The 19,244-nt window shown below is 40.0% G+C and overlaps 1 protein-coding gene across 3 annotated transcripts in view; it reads right to left on the reverse strand.

Moving 5' to 3' along the window:
- Positions 1 to 723: 723 nt before the first annotated feature.
- The window catches only part of Clcn5 (chloride voltage-gated channel 5), a 162,875-nt gene continuing 144,354 nt past the window's right edge, over positions 724 to 19,244 (reverse strand). For all 3 annotated transcript variants that reach the window (XM_071606218.1, XM_071606217.1, XM_071606219.1), the window contains 8 exons: positions 18,093 to 18,215; positions 16,946 to 17,152; positions 13,821 to 13,901; positions 12,850 to 13,392; positions 10,504 to 10,690; positions 9,247 to 9,645; positions 8,877 to 9,093; positions 724 to 6,974 (listed from right to left, as the gene is read on the reverse strand). In XM_071606218.1, the coding sequence (XP_071462319.1) occupies positions 6,884 to 6,974; positions 8,877 to 9,093; positions 9,247 to 9,645; positions 10,504 to 10,690; positions 12,850 to 13,392; positions 13,821 to 13,901; positions 16,946 to 17,152; positions 18,093 to 18,215 (1,848 nt within the window). In that variant the 3' untranslated portion in view covers positions 724 to 6,883. The remainder of the gene's footprint in view (positions 6,975 to 8,876; positions 9,094 to 9,246; positions 9,646 to 10,503; positions 10,691 to 12,849; positions 13,393 to 13,820; positions 13,902 to 16,945; positions 17,153 to 18,092; positions 18,216 to 19,244) is intronic.

Consider the following 19,244-nt stretch of genomic DNA (forward strand, 5'->3'; position numbering starts at 1 on the left):
CCCAACACACCATGAAAAGGATACTAAGAACCCTGGCATTCACTAGAGGAATATTTTAATCCCCAATAGCCCTCTTCATTTGAAGGGACTGTAGGCAAGAGCCCTGTCAAAGTCCACGAGCTTACATCATTAAAAGTTCAAAAAGAGAAAAAAGGAAAAAATATAGCTCCCAGATTGTTCTCATGTCCTCAGGAAGGTATCACCAATGTATGAGACAGAACATTTAAATAGGTATAATGATGACATTCTTTGCCATGGATTCCAGGTATCTGGAATGTCTCAGAAAACACAAGCTGCCCTTCAAGGGCCTCCTTCTAGTAAAAAGAATGTAAAAATAAGTATTTAATAAGCTTTTGTTTTTAATGAGCCTCAGCCTGGTGCAGTGGCAGTGCCTGTAATCCAGTGGTTTGGGAGGCTGAGGCAGGAGGATCGAGAGTTCAAAACCAGCCTTAGCAGTGTTGAGGCACTAAGTAACTCAGTGAGACCTTGTCTCTGAATAGAATACAAAATAGGGCTGGGAATGTGGCTCAGTGGTTGAGTGCCTCTGAGTTCAAACCCTGGTACCAAAAGAAAAAGAAAAATGTGAACCTTACAGTTGGAGTGTGCAGTTCCTTTCTATACTACCCTCCCCCAAGCCCCACACCCGCTCCCATGTTTTCTTTTATGGTTAGAAGTCAGCAGCTACAAAGTTTAGGGTCTTCAAAAACACACCAGACACCATGCTGGATAAGGCTGTGCTTTATTACATGCATAATTACAAATATGTGCTAAGTGAAAATGTATAAAGCAATGGCGACCTGGATTTAAGCCACACAGAGAAAGGGCTGGATGATCCCATCAACCCTTCTGCCAATGTCCATTCCATTGCCATTAACATGATTGTTTCCATTTCTTACAATTTGCATAGCACTTACTTGTCAAAGTACTTTCAATTCATTGTCTCAGTTTATCCTCACAACAACCCTGTGAGGTAGGTAGGGCAATTAACACTATCCCCATTTTGCAGATGGGAACACTGAGGCACAGAGCGGTTAAGATCTTGAGGCTAGTTAGTAGAAGCATAGGGAATAAAAACCAGGTCTCCGAACTCCCCAGTCATATCTTCCTTTTTACACTATGTCACTATGCATGACCAGGGAGCAGGACAAATTGAGCAGTGAGCCACAGCTTTGGTTCAGGCTGTGTGTCCGAATAAGCAAGTGAGGATAAAGCTAAGAAAGCAAGGCTACAGGGTTGGCAACACTCAAATGACTGTTCTGAACAGCTCAGCACCAAGCTTCCCCTGGCAACAGGCTCCATAGGCTTTGGTTGAAGCTAGCTTCGGGATGCCAAGTTAGTGCTGATGTCTATACATTAGCTTCATCTGAACTTTGACCAACACTCAGGAATTACAATTTCCAGACAGGTTTTCTTTGGCTACTTCACTTGGAGCCAGCACTACAAATGAGCTTATTACAGAGATATTCACATAGTGGCCCGTGGGCTGGAACCCAGCCCTTCTGACCCTCCTGGCCTTAGTGGCTCACCCAATGGCTGGTATACTTCCCATAGCCAGAAATGAATGGGCAGAGGTATGAGCAGGAGGCTGGTCTTGGTCAAATGAAGAAGATTCACCATCAAGACATTGTTGTCACCCTTAGGTGACATGACCAAGATGCTGTCAGGCCCATTGCCTTTCTGGCCTGTACCTGGTTAGCAGCATAGCTTCTAAAGATAGTTTAAGAGAACAAAATATTAAACATATTTTATCATGAATGGAATAAATTCATAATCATTATACAGTCCCAATGGACCAAATACATAATAAAAAAGTAAATACTTATATAAAAAGCTGAGTAGTAAAAAGGCAGGCTGATGGGGGAAGAAAGGAGTACGAAGAGGGGACAACATGAAATGGAAGAGGGAAAAGGCGCATTCTCGAAGGATCATGTAATCTGAGGTACCCTCAATATGATAGTGAGGCTGAATATTCCCACCCTAGAAAAATCATCACAGGCCCTGCCTTCTTCCCCATTTTGCCAGTTGGCATTTCCCTCACCAAATCCTAGACTGTCCATGAACTCCAACAGATGTAGACTAGTAGAAATAATGAGGTTTAGCAGTGAATACTTCATAGGTCTGCCTGGAGGTGCTAAAGCCCTCAGCCTTCCCAAGGAGTGTCTGTGGCTTTAGCCCCAATGGAGCAAAGTGCCCTCGGCCCCATCAACTTAGGAGGACCTTCCATGTTCTGTTCTTAGAATCATCCTTTCTCTCCCTTCCAATGCCCACATTCAAAACAATTTACTTGTCAAAATGGATAGAAATTTGAATTCAAGGCATGGTGGAGGGACAGACAGGAGAGAGAAAAGGAAGGAGAGGGAGAGAGGCAGGGATTGTTTTTTGTAAACTCTCATTTTTCTATCATCACATACCATTTCTCCTCAAAAAGCCAAACTCTAGGCAAAGCATTCATTCAATGAGTGTCACACAGACGCTGGAGGCCTTTGGTAGGAACTTAGAGGTAGGAATCTATGACTGTAAGATTGGGTTGGGTGATCTGATAGGTCCCATCATGGAAAAGCAAACTCTGCACATTCCTTCCTTCCTTCCTTCCTTCCTTCCTTCCTTGGGTGATTTGGCAAAATCAGATTACACCGTGGAAAAGCTACTTCCGTTGACTGTATCTCTTCAAAACTTTGCCCAGATCCAGATGTTTAGAAATGAGAATGTAGCCAGCAAATGCTGGGGGTGTAACTTCAAGTTGCTAACACCCACCCACTTTTCCCAGAACGTCTCTCCTTAGAGCAAACAACTGAAACTGAAGCAGAGCAAATTCCAGCCATCACTCAAGGTCCCTTGCACTGACTGAACTTCAAATTTACACAGCTCCTGAGCTTTCATCTGAGGAACTCTCATCTATTTCTTTTCAATATATATAATACACAGAGAGTAGGGAGCTAAAATATAAATGTAAAGAAAGTTTATCACTGAGATGGTGCAAATGTCCTGGAGAGGCCTCTCTGAAGGTAGGCCCTTGAGCCAAAATGACTTTGAACCTCTAGTTTGCTTAGAAAGCACAGCTTCAGGGGCTTGCTTGACTTTGTATCTCCATGAAGTACATGATCAAGCACTTTCTGTTTATCCCAATGCCAGGATGCATGGCATGGGTTATGGGAATGCCTTTTTTCTACCTTCTTACATAGTTCATATACTTTCTCACCCAGACTTTTCTATTGTCCTCACTTTCAAATCCTTCCCCAAAAGAAATCCAGGTAATCTCAGAGGTGGTTTTAAAAAAATAATGTTTTAGAACACTTTAATTTGGCTCACATAGTTAGAGTATTTTTTCTGGGGAGGGAGGTGTACTGAAGGTTGAACCTGAGGCCTTACACATGCTAGAGAAGCACTCTATTACTGAGCCATATCCCCGGCTCTTTTTAAAATTTCTTTTGTCTCGGGGTCTGGCTAAGTTGTCCTAGCCAGCCTTGAAGTTGTGATTCTCTGGCCTTAGCCTCCCAAGAGAAATTTGTTTCTTTTTTTAAAAAAGGATTCTCACTCTTCCTGTAAAGGATTTACATTTAGCCTTGGGTGTCAAAGCAATTTGTTTTGAAGTTCAACCAGAAAATTAATCATTTCCTCTACCAGCTTGCAAATTCAAAGTATAGTCAATGTCAGATAATCCACCAGATTTGTGGATCATATCATCTCTGCTCTATAGCAGGGCTAAGCCAGGATGCTGGGGCCAGAGAAAGAGGAGAGCATTGCAACTCGTTTCTAATTAAACAACAAAAGAGAAATAATCTTTACCATAGCCATTATTTTGTATAATCAGTCCCCTACTTCTCGTCTTTGGTTTAACTTCTCATGCACTAATTTTTTTTCAGCTTCCTTAAATTATTTAAATTGGAGAGCTGAAGATACAAAATATAGCAATTAGGTTTTTACAAATCTATGAACTCTCACTCTTTTCATGGCTGGATGGCTACCAGACATCTTTCCCTGGAAAATCCGAACTCAGCTGAAGCACTTACTAGTATTCCTTTGTAAAATCTTCCCTTGTAGCAGGTGATTTTCTAATCCCAAATAGACTAGCCTCAATTCATTCATTTTAAAAATTACAAATAATCTAGTCTTTTGCCACTGAGGTGACCACCTGAGGCTACTGACAGACCTCCATATACTGGCTTTGTTTTTCTGGTTAAGTATGTCTAACTGCTGAAATGGCATTGTCAGGAAGAACATTTTCCTTTACCTCAAGACAAGAAACTCTTGAGTGTCATGGTGCTGAGCTAGTAGTTTTGTATAGCTCTTTAGCCACAATTAGCCAAACTTTGAGCCAAACCCTAGGATTGGACATATACTGGACACCATGCACTATAGCTACTTCTAGAGTATGAGCTACAAGGATTCCTGAGAAACTGAGGTTAATGAATGAGATTTATCAGGAATGAGGTATCAAAGGGACATTGTCATTCTCTGGAGGGCCAATCGGTGCTTAGCATCTAAAGTATACCTTGGCACAGTGTTATCTGATTTCTTGAATTTATTCTCTGAATTAGCACCTTAACACTGGCTCATCTATCTAAAATGAAGAACAGAGCATAGAAGAAACAAAGGCAAACAAGACACCCTCCATGTCACTGCTCCATGTTAAAATACGACCAAACCTCCCCTTGCCACCAAACACCAGAAATAGTCATGTTTCCCATTTTGCAAACTTTAGTGGGCAACAACAGCTAATGAGACACATATTCAACCAGAAATATACACATAAGAACTTTGTTTTCTACACAATATACAGGGTGGTCAGGCAAAGAGACATCTCACAGGAAAGAATCAGTGGCATGGAAGGGACCAAAGGACATAAAGCTATCGAGCCATGACTATGATAACAATGTACCCTGGAGCATGTTTTTTTTTTTTCTTTTTCATTAAAATGCTAGAGTGATATACTTAAAAGGATAAACTCTGGTGGTTGCCTTTATATTTTTAAAGATAAAAATCAGAACAAGCCTTGGCTACATAGCTCTGAGCATTAAAAGAATTTCAGATCTTGGAAAGATAAGAAGTAGGGGTAAAAAGTCCTAGACTCAGGAATCAACAAGTTTTAAAATGAGGTACACTGAGGTGATTGGGGATTGGGTCTAGGGGAATGTGCTGAGTGATTGCTGATTCTGGGCTAGAAGGATGGGAGGAAGTGCAGTCTCACTGCCATGGGCATCTGGTGCAGAAACAGAAACATGGTGGCAGCAACTGGGCCACATGGCAAAGAAAAGGGCTGTGTATCGCCTCTAGTCCATGTGTCATATGATTGCTGAGCCTTGGTTTACCATTTACCTAGCCCTAGAAGTTATTATTTGTTATTAGGAATGATTGACCAGCCACAGTGCTTGACCCCAAAGGGAGGATTCAGTACTGAAGAGTAAGAAGGGGAACAGAATGGAAAGGGAGTAATTGCACATGGGTAAAACTATATAGAAAAAGAAATAGTGGTTGGAATGATGGTGGTGGTTCTTTAATTCCACCAGGTGTCCCTATAGTGTAAATTGTTTAAAACTGTTCTAAGTGTGGTAGGAAATTGAGACAGGCACCTTTTCAATTGGATACAAGCACCTTTGGTGTCACCAGGTCTTGTCCACACCCCCGGGTCTTAGGATGGATTTGCCTTTTGGAATTTTAAGGACCCCCAAGGGAGTCACAGTTGCCCATTCTGTTCCAAAGCTTTGAATATATTTGAAAGTATCCCAAGCCTAATCCATGCTCATGGGGACAGCTGGCCTGTTATGAGTACTTCACACTGGGAGGAGCATGAGTGTCAGTTATTTCAATCCTGGTGGTCTTTACAAAGGAATGCATGAGGATGTTGACGCAGCTCTGAATCTTCCCTGGTTTACCAGTATGCAGTCCAGACTTAGTTCCCTTTACTGTTCTTACATATTCCAGAAGCCTAAAGCACCATCATTCGTGGAGGTGGCATCTGGTAAGAGTTTCACTTAGGACCTCACAAAAATGTGAAATTCCTAGTCTTTGACTTTGCTTAGAACTTTACTCATCATTCATTTCAAGGAAGCTGGAAGAAATCATTCGTTGCTACAAATTCATGGCAAAGTCCTTGTCTACTAGCTAACAGATACCATCTGGAAAATTACCATTTTTTTTTTTTTTTTTGCAGACAAGGAGAAAGCTCTATAACTTATCTTTGTGCACTTCAAAAGAGTACCAGGAACAAGCAAGCTATAAAAGTCAACCTCTCTCAATTCATTTAGAGGAGATTAACTAAAGCAGCATTGTCTTATAATCAGAAATTAAAATTAACATACATAAACATAGAACAAACTAATAATGCTAAATATTGTAACAGGAACAAGAATAACATTTGAACTGAATCTTCACAGTCTAGAGAATACCATTACTATTTTCCTTCTGGCTTTCCTTTCGGTGGTTTGAAAAGCAAAGCCCCTTAGTTTACACTTCATCTTCCACCAATGACAGTTAGATCCACCAAAAGTAACTTTTTCATGAGTTTCCTGCAGGCTATAGGTCAGGACGGTTGGAATTTTTCTTGCATAGTTTTCAGTGATTGCATATTGGCTAACGATTACTTTTAAATTAAAAAAATATTTAAAAAAAAAACAAATATAATTAAACCACAGCAATCTTGTTTACTCTTTCATGAGATCTTCCTAATGCAGTATCACAGAAGCCTAACTGTATTTTCTCCTAAAGAGAAGATTAATTTCCAGAGATTATGTAGTGCAACTGGTTAACTTGTAGGAAAGAGACAACACGCTAATATGACTTCACCATCCAAATATGGGAAATGTGTTTTGGGTACCCAGTTAATAAAATATATCCATGGTCTGCAATGTCCTTCCTGTTTTATATCCAGAACAACCCCATGATTCTAGTTGAAGAGAATGGAATCAGGATCTTGGTTCGCCATCTGTGCTATATGCTTTAACACATCCTTTTTGGTAATGATTCCAAGCAAACGCCTAAAAGGCAAACACAATTCGACAAAACAAAAGTAAATCTACAGTTAAAACAACATTCCCAAAAGATGACACTTGTCCTCCCCAGTCTTTTTCAACTTTGCCTTTAAACACTATCTGCACTTCCAGAATGTTGAGACAACAGGAGTTGGATGCATGTTCCAGGCAAACAGGACGATGCACAAGTCCCTAAATATATGTGAGAACTTCTACATCTGGGTCTCAGGTCCTGCAATTTCCTCTGCTCTATATTCTCTAAATATAGGAATCTTTCTTACTTACTGCAACCCAGTCCAAATGTTCCTCTTCCAGAAACTTTCCTGATCCTATAAACCAGTAATAACTGTTCTGTTCCCAGCAACAGCATGTTTTGTGCAGGCCTCTTCTATAATAGCTGCCCTCTTTGCTACTTTCCTATAACCACTTGTGTATCCTGCATTCCCCCGAAACACTGCAGACTCCTTGAGGATAGAGAAGGGTATTATTTATTTTTGTATCTCCACAGAATCCATAATACCTTCTTACATGAAGTAGGGATTCAGCAACTGTTGAATGAACCAGTTAAGGAGAGCCCCCTTACTGATTTAGATTCTGCTGGACATCAGATATGGCACTTGAAAATTTCAGAGGAGGGAGCAGCCAGGCATGATGATGCACACATATAACCCCCCAGCTACTCAGGAGGCTGATGCAAAAGGATCACAAGATTGAGGTCAGCCTCAGAAATTTAGTGAGACCCTATTTCAAAAGTCAAAATAAAAAAGGCTGGGGATATAGTTCAGTGATAGAACACTTGCACGTACAAGGCCATGGATTTGATCCCCAACACCACACACACACAAAAAAAAAAAAAATTAAAGGAGGGGGGAATTCTTATGTAGCGGCTGGATGAATGCAGCAGAAAAATGTTCAGAAAAAACTCCACCCTTCTCCTCTCCCGCCTCTCTTTTCCAGTAAAAACTGAAGGACTTCCTTTACTGGACAAGAAATATCCTGGGAAGGAAAGAGCCATGGACTTTGGAGTCGGAAGATTTGTGTTTCAAGCTACCTCTATTGTTTATTAACTGGGGACCCTCATGTAAATCATTAGACCTCACTGAAACTTGGTTTTCTTGTCCTCAAATAATAAGAACAAAGGATTGTAAGGGCCAAATACAATAGTCTCCTTTAAATTGTGGTTTCAGTTACCCATGATCAACCATGGTCCGAAAACAACGCAGTACCATATTTATTGTCATTATCTCTTACTATGCCTGATTTATAATTTGAACTTTATCATAGGTATAGGAAAAATATAGTCTTTTTTTCAGGGGCAGGGTACTGGCAATTAAACCCAGAGGAACCCTACCACTGAGCTACATCTCAGACCTTTTTTGTTTTTATTTTTTAATTTTGAGACAGAGTCTTGCTCAGTTGGTGAGGCTAGTCTCAAATTTGTGGACTCCTGCCTTAGTCTCCCCAGTTGCTGAGGTTACAGGCATGCACCATGGGACCTGGTAGGAAAAAAAAAGAGTTTTATATAGGGTTCAGTACTATTTGCAGATTCAGGCATCTGATGGCGGTCATGGAAGGTATCCCTGAGAATAAGGGGAACTCTTGTTCTATACATATCCTACCTGATACCATTACAATTTCAGTGCTGCCTGAACATGAGAACACAGCTATTTCCTTTGTAGGCGAGGATCTCAGTTATTGATAATATGCATCTAACAACTTTCAAATACATTCTCTTCCCCAAATTCCTTTTCTACTAATTATGATGATCAAAGTAACATATCTACTTTTATCTCAGAGCTTCAAAATGTACTACTAATGTTCATTTACACTGGATTCTTCTTTTTATTTTTCTGTCTCCATATTCTCTTTCTTCCCACAAGCAATTTGTCTTTGCCCAAGAGTTCTTACCCATTGTGTGTAACCAGGCACTGTCGTAGTCCCAGCTTGCGGAAGATATCCACTACGATCTCCATGGGTGTCAGGTCAGTCACAGTGAAGGGGCTGAGATCCAGGATGTTCCGAAGCTTCAGGGTAGGTGGAGTGTATGGTGGCATTGGAGGAGAATGCTCAGTGAAATAAATGATAGAAGTGCTCACAACTCCATCCTGTTTCTTCCGAGCATTTTCTATTTGAACAGAAAGGGGTTAAGTTGAAAACAGAAGTGCTAGTTCAATCATTCTGGCCCCTAATCAGTCCCCTATCCCCTGTCCTCCCCCATTTTGTGCTGATTTATTGAGTTACATAGTAGATTCTATGATCTCCTCTCTAAAATACTTACCAATTGAAATAATCAGATCTCTTCGAAGGACAAAGCCTACAAGTCTTTGAGACTCCCGGGACACCACCACTGGGAAGCCACTGTAAGTGGTTTCACTGATTATGGTTTCTACATCTTCCACAGTCATACTGTCCTGAGTCAGGACAGTCAACAAAGGATCATTTCTCCTGGGTTTCATCACATCCATTGCCAGGGTCTTATGAGCAAACTCTTCTTTGGCTTCAAGAAAGGGGTATCCATTGAGACGGATATGGGCATCATAAATGCCCTCCCGTCCAAGTGCATCTGCCACCCACTTGCTTGTCATGGCTGCAGCCATCAGAGGCACAATATATTCCAAGCCGCCAGTCAGTTCAAACATTATGACAACAAGAGAAACAGTCATGCGAGTCACACCCCCTGCAAAGAAATAGACACAGGCTATTGAAGGGACACAAAGCACAGGATTCATTCCAATTATTGGCCTGTTACAGGCTCCATACAGGAAAAGCTACTTACCAGAACTAATGCTAGAATGGAGTCCTACCTATAACTACACAGACCCTGAGATTCTAGTAATATTATAATCAATCTGACTCAGATTTTTCAAAATAACATCCACAGAAATATAAGATACCTTCTTGTATTTTTTTTTTCATTTGGTGCTTCCTTTCCCTAATTATAAAAGTAATACATGCCACTGTAGAAAATTCAGAAAATATGGAACAAAGTCATTATTCACAAGCTCACTGCCTATTAATAAGCAGAGTAAATTTTTAGAGGACATTTTCAAGTTTTCTATACACAAAAACATAGATAAGCTCACATTATGTATAAATATCCACCATGCTCTTCGCCTTCTTTATGTGGGGAATATTTCACATATTATTACAAATTTATTTAACATCATATTTAAAGATTTGAACATGTTAACATCATATTTAAGGGCTGTGTAATATAGTGATATATGGATGAACCATAATTTATTTTATCAATTCTTTACTGTGCAAAGTCAGGTTGACTGGAAATGTTTCGTCTCATAAATAATACTGTGATGCGTATTCTTGTGCAGCCCTCTTTGTCTAAATTTCTGATCATTTTCCCAGTGGGAAAGAGTAGAATTAGCTCTCATAAAGCTCTTGAAAAATAGCAAACACATTAGGAAATGGATGATCGTTTATAAAATTCTGCAGTCTGTGCTTAATATCACTCTTCTTTTGTATATCAGCTGGATAGCTGGGTAGCAACTTCTTTGAAATCATTGTGAACCCTACTCACCTAAGCAGGCAGCAGCCCCAACCATCGCATAAAGACCAGGGGTGATGCAATCAGCTCCCTGACTACACCAACTATTAAAGATTGTCCAGTCATGGTGGTAATAAGCCAGTTGTTCCATTCCTACTCCTAAAAGCCGACCTGCTATAGCACCAACAGCCATGCTAGGGATAAAGAGGCCAGAAGGGATCTGCAAAGAGAAAGCAAGAGATGGTTAGTGACAAATGATGCGACTGCTTGGCATACGGTAAGGGCTGGAGGACTGACCCTCTGCGAAGCAAACAGGCCATTGACAATTTAACTATGCACTATGCTAGCAAGTGGCTATAAAGATTTGTGTAACACTACAGGGACTAGAGGTTCTCCGGGACGTGCAGGCAAGGATGACTGCAAAGAAGCTTACCCTGATTCGGGGTCCATCAGGCAAGAGCCTGAACTCTCCAGACCAACACAGAACTGGAGGCAGAAATTAGGCCTTTCCCAAAGAAAAAGGAAAATAGATGGAGTTTCTTATATATGCAGACATTTTCCCCAGTTTGAATACTTATCAATTACAATTTCTGACTACAGTGGTCTATGCTGAATGCTCTACACGTAAGATTTTGTAGATTCTTCATAACAACCCCAGGAGGTAGGCATTATTATTCCCAAATGATCAAGAACCTAAGGATCAGAAAGGTCAAGAAACTCATCCAAGGTCAGGATTTAGTAAATACTGGTGCTTGGATCTAAACGGAATGCTCACAACCATGCTCATACATTGAATCCTAACCCACTGTGCACACAAAAAGGATGGTATATGAGGTTTCATTGTTTTGCAACAGCATAAAGAAATATTAAACAAACATTTTAAATAAGCAAATGGCTATGGTTGCATGCTTAAGCAAAAAAGGATACTTCATCTATCTTCCTGCTTTTTCTAAGATGCTGTAATAAATTATTAATATTCTGTTCTAAGAGGGAAATTATGTCAAGGATAATAAAAACAGCAGATTGTTTTAAAATAGTCTGCATTTGATTTTGGAATGCATTTGAATCTGGTGTTCTGAGGGCCTACAAATTCCCTCTAATTTTCACCCCATGGTTTCATTGTTTTATTTAACTGAAGAGACACTGCAAAACTTTACAGGGCCTCCATCCTATTTCTGTGTTGAGGGGCATAGATGGTTAGATGATGTCTAAGAAAGCAGTGTTGCTGAAACTAGGTTGCTGTCCCTTATTTTCTGGTTTGAATCTCTGTTTCCCCAGAGAATACAGGGAAATACTCTGGTAGTAGGGTGCTAAAGAGAAGAAACAAGTAAAAACCTAGTAAGGAGGAGGAAATATCTTAACAAAATTTCCTTTCTGGTTTCTTCTGAAATATAGAAATGATTACTGGTATTGAAAATAAAACATGTCAGCCTGAGTTTTCTTTTTTTAAAAAAAATAAATTAACACATAATAATTATGCATATTATTGGGTACAGTGTGATATTTTAAAAACATGTATAAAATGTATAATGATTAGATCAGGGTAATTATTATATCCGTCAGCTTGAACATTTATCACTTCTGTGTGTTGAGAACATTCAAATCCTCTCTTCTGTTTTGAAATACGCAACAAATTATCGTCAACTGTTGACACCCTAGTGAGCTATACAACACTAGAATGTATCCCTGCTATCTAATTTTATTATGTACCAGTTAGCCAACTCTTCTCAATCTCTTCCTCCCTATTCCCCTTCCCAGGATCTGACAACCACTATCCTACTTTCTCCTGCTAAGGCCTCCACTTTTTTCAGTTCAAGGAAAACATGCCAATGTCTGCTTTTAATAGTTTCAGAATTATATTAACTTGCGAAATGGATCCCAGTTGTTGAGTAGTTGCCTTGATTCCAAGTGTAAAAAGCAACAAAAGTAGTTATATATATTGGGCTGAAACATGAAATTGCTCTTTGAAACAGCCAAAATGGTTGAGTACCATCAACTTAATGGGGTTCAGAGAATATACTTTATGAATAACCTCTAAAGCCACCCTGTAAGAATTAATACCATACAGGACAAATATTGTTTTTTGGTTCTACAGGCACCTCACCATCCTTTTTGAGGGAAAATTGCTTCCCACAGAAAAGGAAAAGACATGTCTTCCCACAATCTCATCACTAAGGTTTGCATTTGGTCTCAAAATAATCTTGGACAACTTGAGAGAGGTAAAGTTATCTAGGAAGTTATGGGAACAAGTGGGGGTAAAAGAGGCTTTGGGGTGGGGTAATTACCACATGAATTATTGTAACTGTAAGATACCTTGGCTTTGCCCTCAAAAACCCACAGCCACACACATAGCCACTAAGTGCCAAAAGAATTCCTCACCTTCATGCCAAAGGTGAATATAGTAATGACAATTTTCAGGATGAGTGTCAAAGCCAGCTGCCACATGGCACTGTAGACTCCCACGCCAGCCGGTCTGTCAGGCAGTTCACCGCCCTTGCTTGTATTAAAACGATTCTCATAATCACACAGCTTGGAGGAGTCCAGAAGGCCACAGTCATTGAACAGCTCAGAAATGAGCTCACTTGTACTCATTCGGGTATATTCATTGGGGAAAGCCAGGATGGCAGTGATGGCTGTCACGATGAGTACCTCTATGACGGGATACTTGCCCAACTGAGTGGTCTTACGCTTCCGACACCAGGCAATGTTTGTGCGGATAAACAGAGCTCCCCACAGACCACCAAATATGCCCAGCAGAATGAATGGTACAAGCTCAAAGAGATGCCACGGAGTGTGAAACTCCACATAAAACAGAACTAGGCGGCTGTTCCCAAATGGATTGATGGAGCGTAGAGTAAATGCTGCCACCAGGGCAGCAAAGAATGAACGCCACAAAGTTTTGAGGGGAAAATAGTAGCTGACCTATAAGAGAGGAGGTGAGAAAGCAAACTCGGTCAATACACAGAGAAATGATTTCAGGGGAAAAGTTGGTGCTGCTGGCATTAGAGTGGAGGATGACAACCGCCCAGGGATTTCTGGTCACATAGTAAATCACTGAGTTGGGCCATGCACTCAGGGACTGCAACATTTTTAGATATTGGCAAAAATCCTGACACACAAGCATGCACATGTCAGGTGCAGTGGCACACGCCTGTAAACACAGGGATTTGGGAGGTTGAGGCAAGAAGACCTCAAGTTCAAAGCGAGCGTCAGCAACTTTAGCTTAAAAAATTAATATTTTGTCTCAAAATAAAAATAAACAAATAAAAATGGGCATGGGGATGTGGATCAATGGTTAAGCACCCCTGGGTTCAATGCTCAGTAGCAAAAAAACAAAAAAAAATCATTACCTCTTCCAGACTGAATAACACTCCTCCGATAGGTGCCCCAAAAGCTACAGATACACCAGCAGCAGCTGCAGCTGATAAGACCTACAATCCAAAACTCAAAATTAGCAATAAATAATGCTGCTTTTCCATGTTCAATCGTATTTTTAAAGGAATGTTGTTACCACACATTTTCTTTTTTAAAAAAATCCTGTACATGCTCCATATCCTCAAAAATGTAGTTCAATTTCTATTTACTTTGAGAGCAACCACTATTTCTGGATGTTGAACACACATACGTGGTTCCCATACTTATGCAGGACAAAGGGCCTTCCATTTGTGATTAATTTGGATATGGGCTGTGTTCTAAGTTATGCCCTCCATCTGCAATACACCCAATTCAGTAACTGATGTATTTATTCCCTACCTAAAATGAAGTACTTACAGTGATGTTTACATAGCACTTTGCAAAGGAATGTTTTTCAAATGAGATGTTAAAGAAGGCTCTAATGATACAAAACTGAAATTACAATTGGCTCACAGCTCTTCTGAAGCTGCATTATTTATACAACAGACATTTAGCTTTCCATGCTGTGTGCCCTACTCTATGCCCATTAACCTTTAGAAACAGAAATAGGAAGGCAGCTCGATTTTTAAATGAAGAGAAAATGCTAAATATGTTTAGGCACAGCAAGGAAAGGGGCTAAGGAGGAGAAGAAGAAGCTGTTAGAGGGAAAGAGAACGAGTGATATTTAGAGAGTGTCACCTCTGTGTGTAGGCATGTGTGAGCATGTAAAATGTACAAGACAAACACTGATGATGGCAAACAAAGCATAGTTCCGTAGAAAGACAGAGTCCTTCCCTTGGATTCTAGTTGCTGTGGAGAAAGAGTTAATTGGGGGAGAAAGGGAATTCATAGCTAAAATGGCTTTTCATTTCAGACAGCCAACATGCAACTTGAGACAGAGGATTTCACTGTGTTTAGGATGAATTAGGGTGGAGAAGAAGGATTGAGTTGGCTGCTGCTTTAATTATCTACTGCAAGGTAAAATCAATCTATGCCCATCCTTCTCAAATCAGTTTTAATCTCAGCCATCTACCCACTTGGACAAGGCCACTGGCCACAAAAGGGTACCACCGATGGTAAGAACAATAGGAAAAGATAACTGGATAGTCTAAATGAGCAGTAGGAAGTAAATTTGAGATCCAAGTATCCACGAATCTACTCAGAGAAATATATGGCATCTGTACAGAGAAACAGGCAAATCAAATTTCCCTTTCATAATATAGGGGAGTATTTGAGCAAAAATGACAATTTTCTGGATGGAAAGTAACCAGCAATCTATAGTTTCAAACTCATCTCCATCAATGGAAAACCAGCAACAATCCACACTTTATTCTTGCCTGTTAAAATGGGTTTTTTTTCCCCTTCAACTCTGTTGCTTCCATTGTATATTATCTCTGTTTAACAACCTCCCCGTTTTAACATGGCCTTTGTGTCCCTCTACCACATAACACATACATAAACAGTCTACTACATAAGCCCATGTCACTTCTGCTATTTTTCCTCTCCTTTCTATGTGTATCAGGAACTTTCTCCCTTGAACTATCAAAATTTATTCTGTATTTGAAACCTCAGTGCCTTTCAGTTTCCTTCTAGGTCTTGCAGTTAACCTTTTTTGTTTTGTTTTTGAAAACCTATTTGTTTTCTTTTGTTTTCAGAAGAAATCACTAGATTCCAGATTTGTGAAGCATCTTTCTTAATGAAATCACCTTGATCTTTGATCCATTACATGTGCTTGCTTTGTAATTCAAGGAAAATAAGCTAGAACCATTATTTCCTTAGGTCCTTAATTATAGCAGGATGAAAAAGGAACCAATGGCTTGGAACATTTTAAAAATGTTCCTCTTCAAAAGAGCATACATTAAGAACTGAATAAATTTGAGAACAACTACAGCGATGCTAATTTAGCCCGGTGGGGGTAGGTGTTTAGCAGAGCTGAGGCAGGAGGCAGAGTGAGGTCTAATCCAGAGAGAAACCAAGTCAAGTGTGCCCTTAGATAGAAATAAAGATAAAAATGTTGACACCTGAATTGCACAATGCATTTATATTTACTCTTGCATAGGAAATAAACAAGTTCTGCCAGGTGCAGTGGTGCATAGAGGCTGAGGAAGGAGGATCTCAAGTTTGAGGCCAGCCTCAGCAACTCAGTAAGACCCTCAACTTAGCATGAAGCTATTTCAAAATAAAAAATAAAAATGTCTGAGGATGAGAGGACACCTGGGTTCAATCCACAATACCAAGGAGGGAAAAAGGAATAGAAATCTTCTTCAGACAGGTGCAACAGCACATGCCTATAATCCCAGCAGCTTGGGAAGCTGAGGTAGAAGGATCGTGAGTTCAGAGCCAGCCTCAGCAATGGCGAGGTACTTAGCAACTCAGTGAGACTCTCTAAATAAAATACAAAATAGGGCTGGGGATGTGCCTCAGTGGTTGAGTGCCCCCGAGTTCAATCCCCAGTACCCCCCCCAAATCTTCTTTAAAAATCTGTTAAAAAATTTGTAACTCCTTTTGTAAAGAAACAACATATGCTTGCATAGGATTATATATAATAAAAAGTTAAAGTCATTACTTCTCTTTCCCTACCAGCTCACTGGCCAACTCACCAGAAGTAGACATTTTTAACAACTTGGGGTAAACCCATTTTCCAGACATAGTAAGTTCATAGATATAAACATTTTTGAAATATTACCTGAATTACAATATGCATATCAGTCATGAACTGACTTTTAAAATTTAATATTATTCTATCACCAGAATATCATATGTAGGACTACCTCATTCTTTTTAAGGGTTGCATAATATTCTATTATACAGGCAGGATATTGTTTATTGGATTAGTCCCTTCTTGATGGACACTTTGGTTGCTTCGGATTTTCACTATTTTGATAAACAGTGTACTGACTATCCCAAAAAACCTGTGTGAACACACATGCTAGGATGCCTGTAGGATAAATTCCTAGAAGTGAACTTTCTGAGTCAAAGGGTGTTTGCATTCACTATGGAAGAATTCCCAGATTTGCATTCATAAGACTGTATCACTTAAGTGCTCATGTAAAAAGTAACTATTAAGGCCATTTTTCATTACCTCTCTGCGTTTGGCTTCATTCTTCCTGTATTTGTTGAAGCAGTGGCAAAGGATGTTCCCACAGCAGCAAGCCACGTGCACTAGGGGGCCCTCTTTGCCCAGGCTCAAGCCAGAGGACACTGCCAGCACCAAGGTGATGGTTTTGATAACCAGGGTCCACTTACCCAAATAGCCCCTAATAATGAAACCACTCAAGATAGTTTTTATCTGCAGGACAAACAGAGAGATTGAACATAGACTAAGGAAGTAAAACAAGGTTAAGAAGCAAAAATCTGGGCCTCATCATAGAAACTACATCTTTTGAACAAGGGAGGTATAAATGCTTGATTTAAAGGGAACCCAGTTTGGGAGGGAGCTCAGGAGTTCAAGAAAGGTGGAACTATTCTTCAAGCTTTCATGTCCCCCCTCCCCCTTTTATTTTGGTGGTGGTGGTGAGAATGGGAGCCATGTGACATCTGGACAAGTGCATACTATATATGAGAATGGATAGCTGGAGAAATTTGAGAAGGCAGATGGGGAGGAATAGATGTTTCCCTTAGTTTACAAAATGGTGGCCTAAGAGGCATGTTCTGAGAGAGCAAGGTCAATGTTCTGGAACCAACCTGAAAGATTAGATATAATCTTGATCTCCTGCCAAAGAAATGACTACTACTTGGTCAAGAAACAGACAGGGGCAAGGTCATTCTGGTGACGTAAAATTTCAGTGGTTTTAGTCACCATAAAGCAACCTATGTCAAAAGTAGTTAGAAATAGGAATTCCCTTTAGCCTAAATTATATTGTGGGAGAAAGGTAGGGAAAAATTATAGGGAAATGGTTTTATTTCTTTTGCTCTACCAGAGTTGATAATTCCACTGTTTTTTGTGGTCAGAATCTTGGGGCTTACCCTGGGAACTTCTTGGGTAAGGACTGGGGGAGGTGTTTAGGAGCCTGGTTTAAGAGGAATCCTCAGGAGGCTCAGAATCAACCCCTTTTAATTTCCAGGTCACCTAGGCTAGGAGAAAGCTTCAGGGAGAACTTAAAGAGGCCTCAGGATCCGACTCTGTTTAATATTTACCAAATTATGGTACAGGCCGGAACACACACTAAAAGCTTTTAACCAAAAAGATTAATATTGTTACCATTCATAAACCATTTCAACATACTCACCTCAGGAATTCCAGAGCCACAGGCATAAGGTGCAAACACCTTGACAAGAGATACAGCAAGGAAGGCAAATAGGAGAGCCCAGAGGACATACATGAAATAATTGACTATGTAGGCAAAGGCCCCCTAGAACAGGGAAAAAAAGAGAGAGAAGTTCATTTTAGCTGAGATTACCTCAGTGAGGTATGGGGCTCTTCTGAGTCATGGTTTTACAGGAAAGAGTTCAGAAGGAAAAAGGCCTATATTAATTTGCTCAAATATTTCTTTCCAGATTGTTCAACAAGGCAACAACTGATACGGTCAGGTCACTTGGTATTGAAAATTAAGATGCTTTGTTACACCTAAAGGAAATTCACACATTTTAGAAATGGACAGGAAGAAGATCAAACTCAAAACCCTGAACCAAAATTCACTGTTTATGTGAGTGCTTTGATAGGTTTTATAGTCTAATATATATGATCCTGTATCAATTTTACCAAGCATTTTATCAGTTCTTTTAATGAAATGGCCAAACCCTGGCTACACGTTTGAAGTGAAGTCCAGCTCTAAAATTTCATTACATTCACCTTTGGCTACCTATCTTGGTGTCAAAATCTCACAGGATATTATAGTGACTAAAATTCTTGGGTGGTTTTCCTTCCATCCTCCATCCCATTTTTCCCTTCCTTTTTTCTTGTGGTACTGGGGACCAAACCCAGGACTGCTCCACTACTGAGCTACTTTCCCAGCCCTTTTCTATTTCTTTTGTGACAAGGTATTTCTAAGTTGCTGAGGCTGTCCTTGACCTTGTGGTCCTCCTGCCTTTGCCTCCTAAGTCTCTGGGATTATAGGCATGCACAAGTGTGCCTGGTGATTTTTCTTGTTTATTGCATATGTTTAAAGTGTACAACATAATGTTTTTCATTTTGTTTTGTTGTTTAGGTGATGGGGATTGAACCCAGGGCCTTGTACATGCTAAGTACATGCTCTACCACTGAGCTACACTCATGGCCCTGATGTTTTCATATACATCTACATAATGAATGATTATTACAATCAAACAGACATACATAATCATCACCTTCCATTGTAGCCTTTCTTCATATGTGTGGTAATAGCATGTAAAATCTCTTAGCAAAATTTCAGTTCTTCTTCTTCTTCTTCTTCTTATTATTA

Source organism: Marmota flaviventris, chromosome X (assembly GCF_047511675.1).
Source record: "Marmota flaviventris isolate mMarFla1 chromosome X, mMarFla1.hap1, whole genome shotgun sequence".
Lineage (NCBI taxonomy): Eukaryota > Metazoa > Chordata > Mammalia > Rodentia > Sciuridae > Marmota > Marmota flaviventris.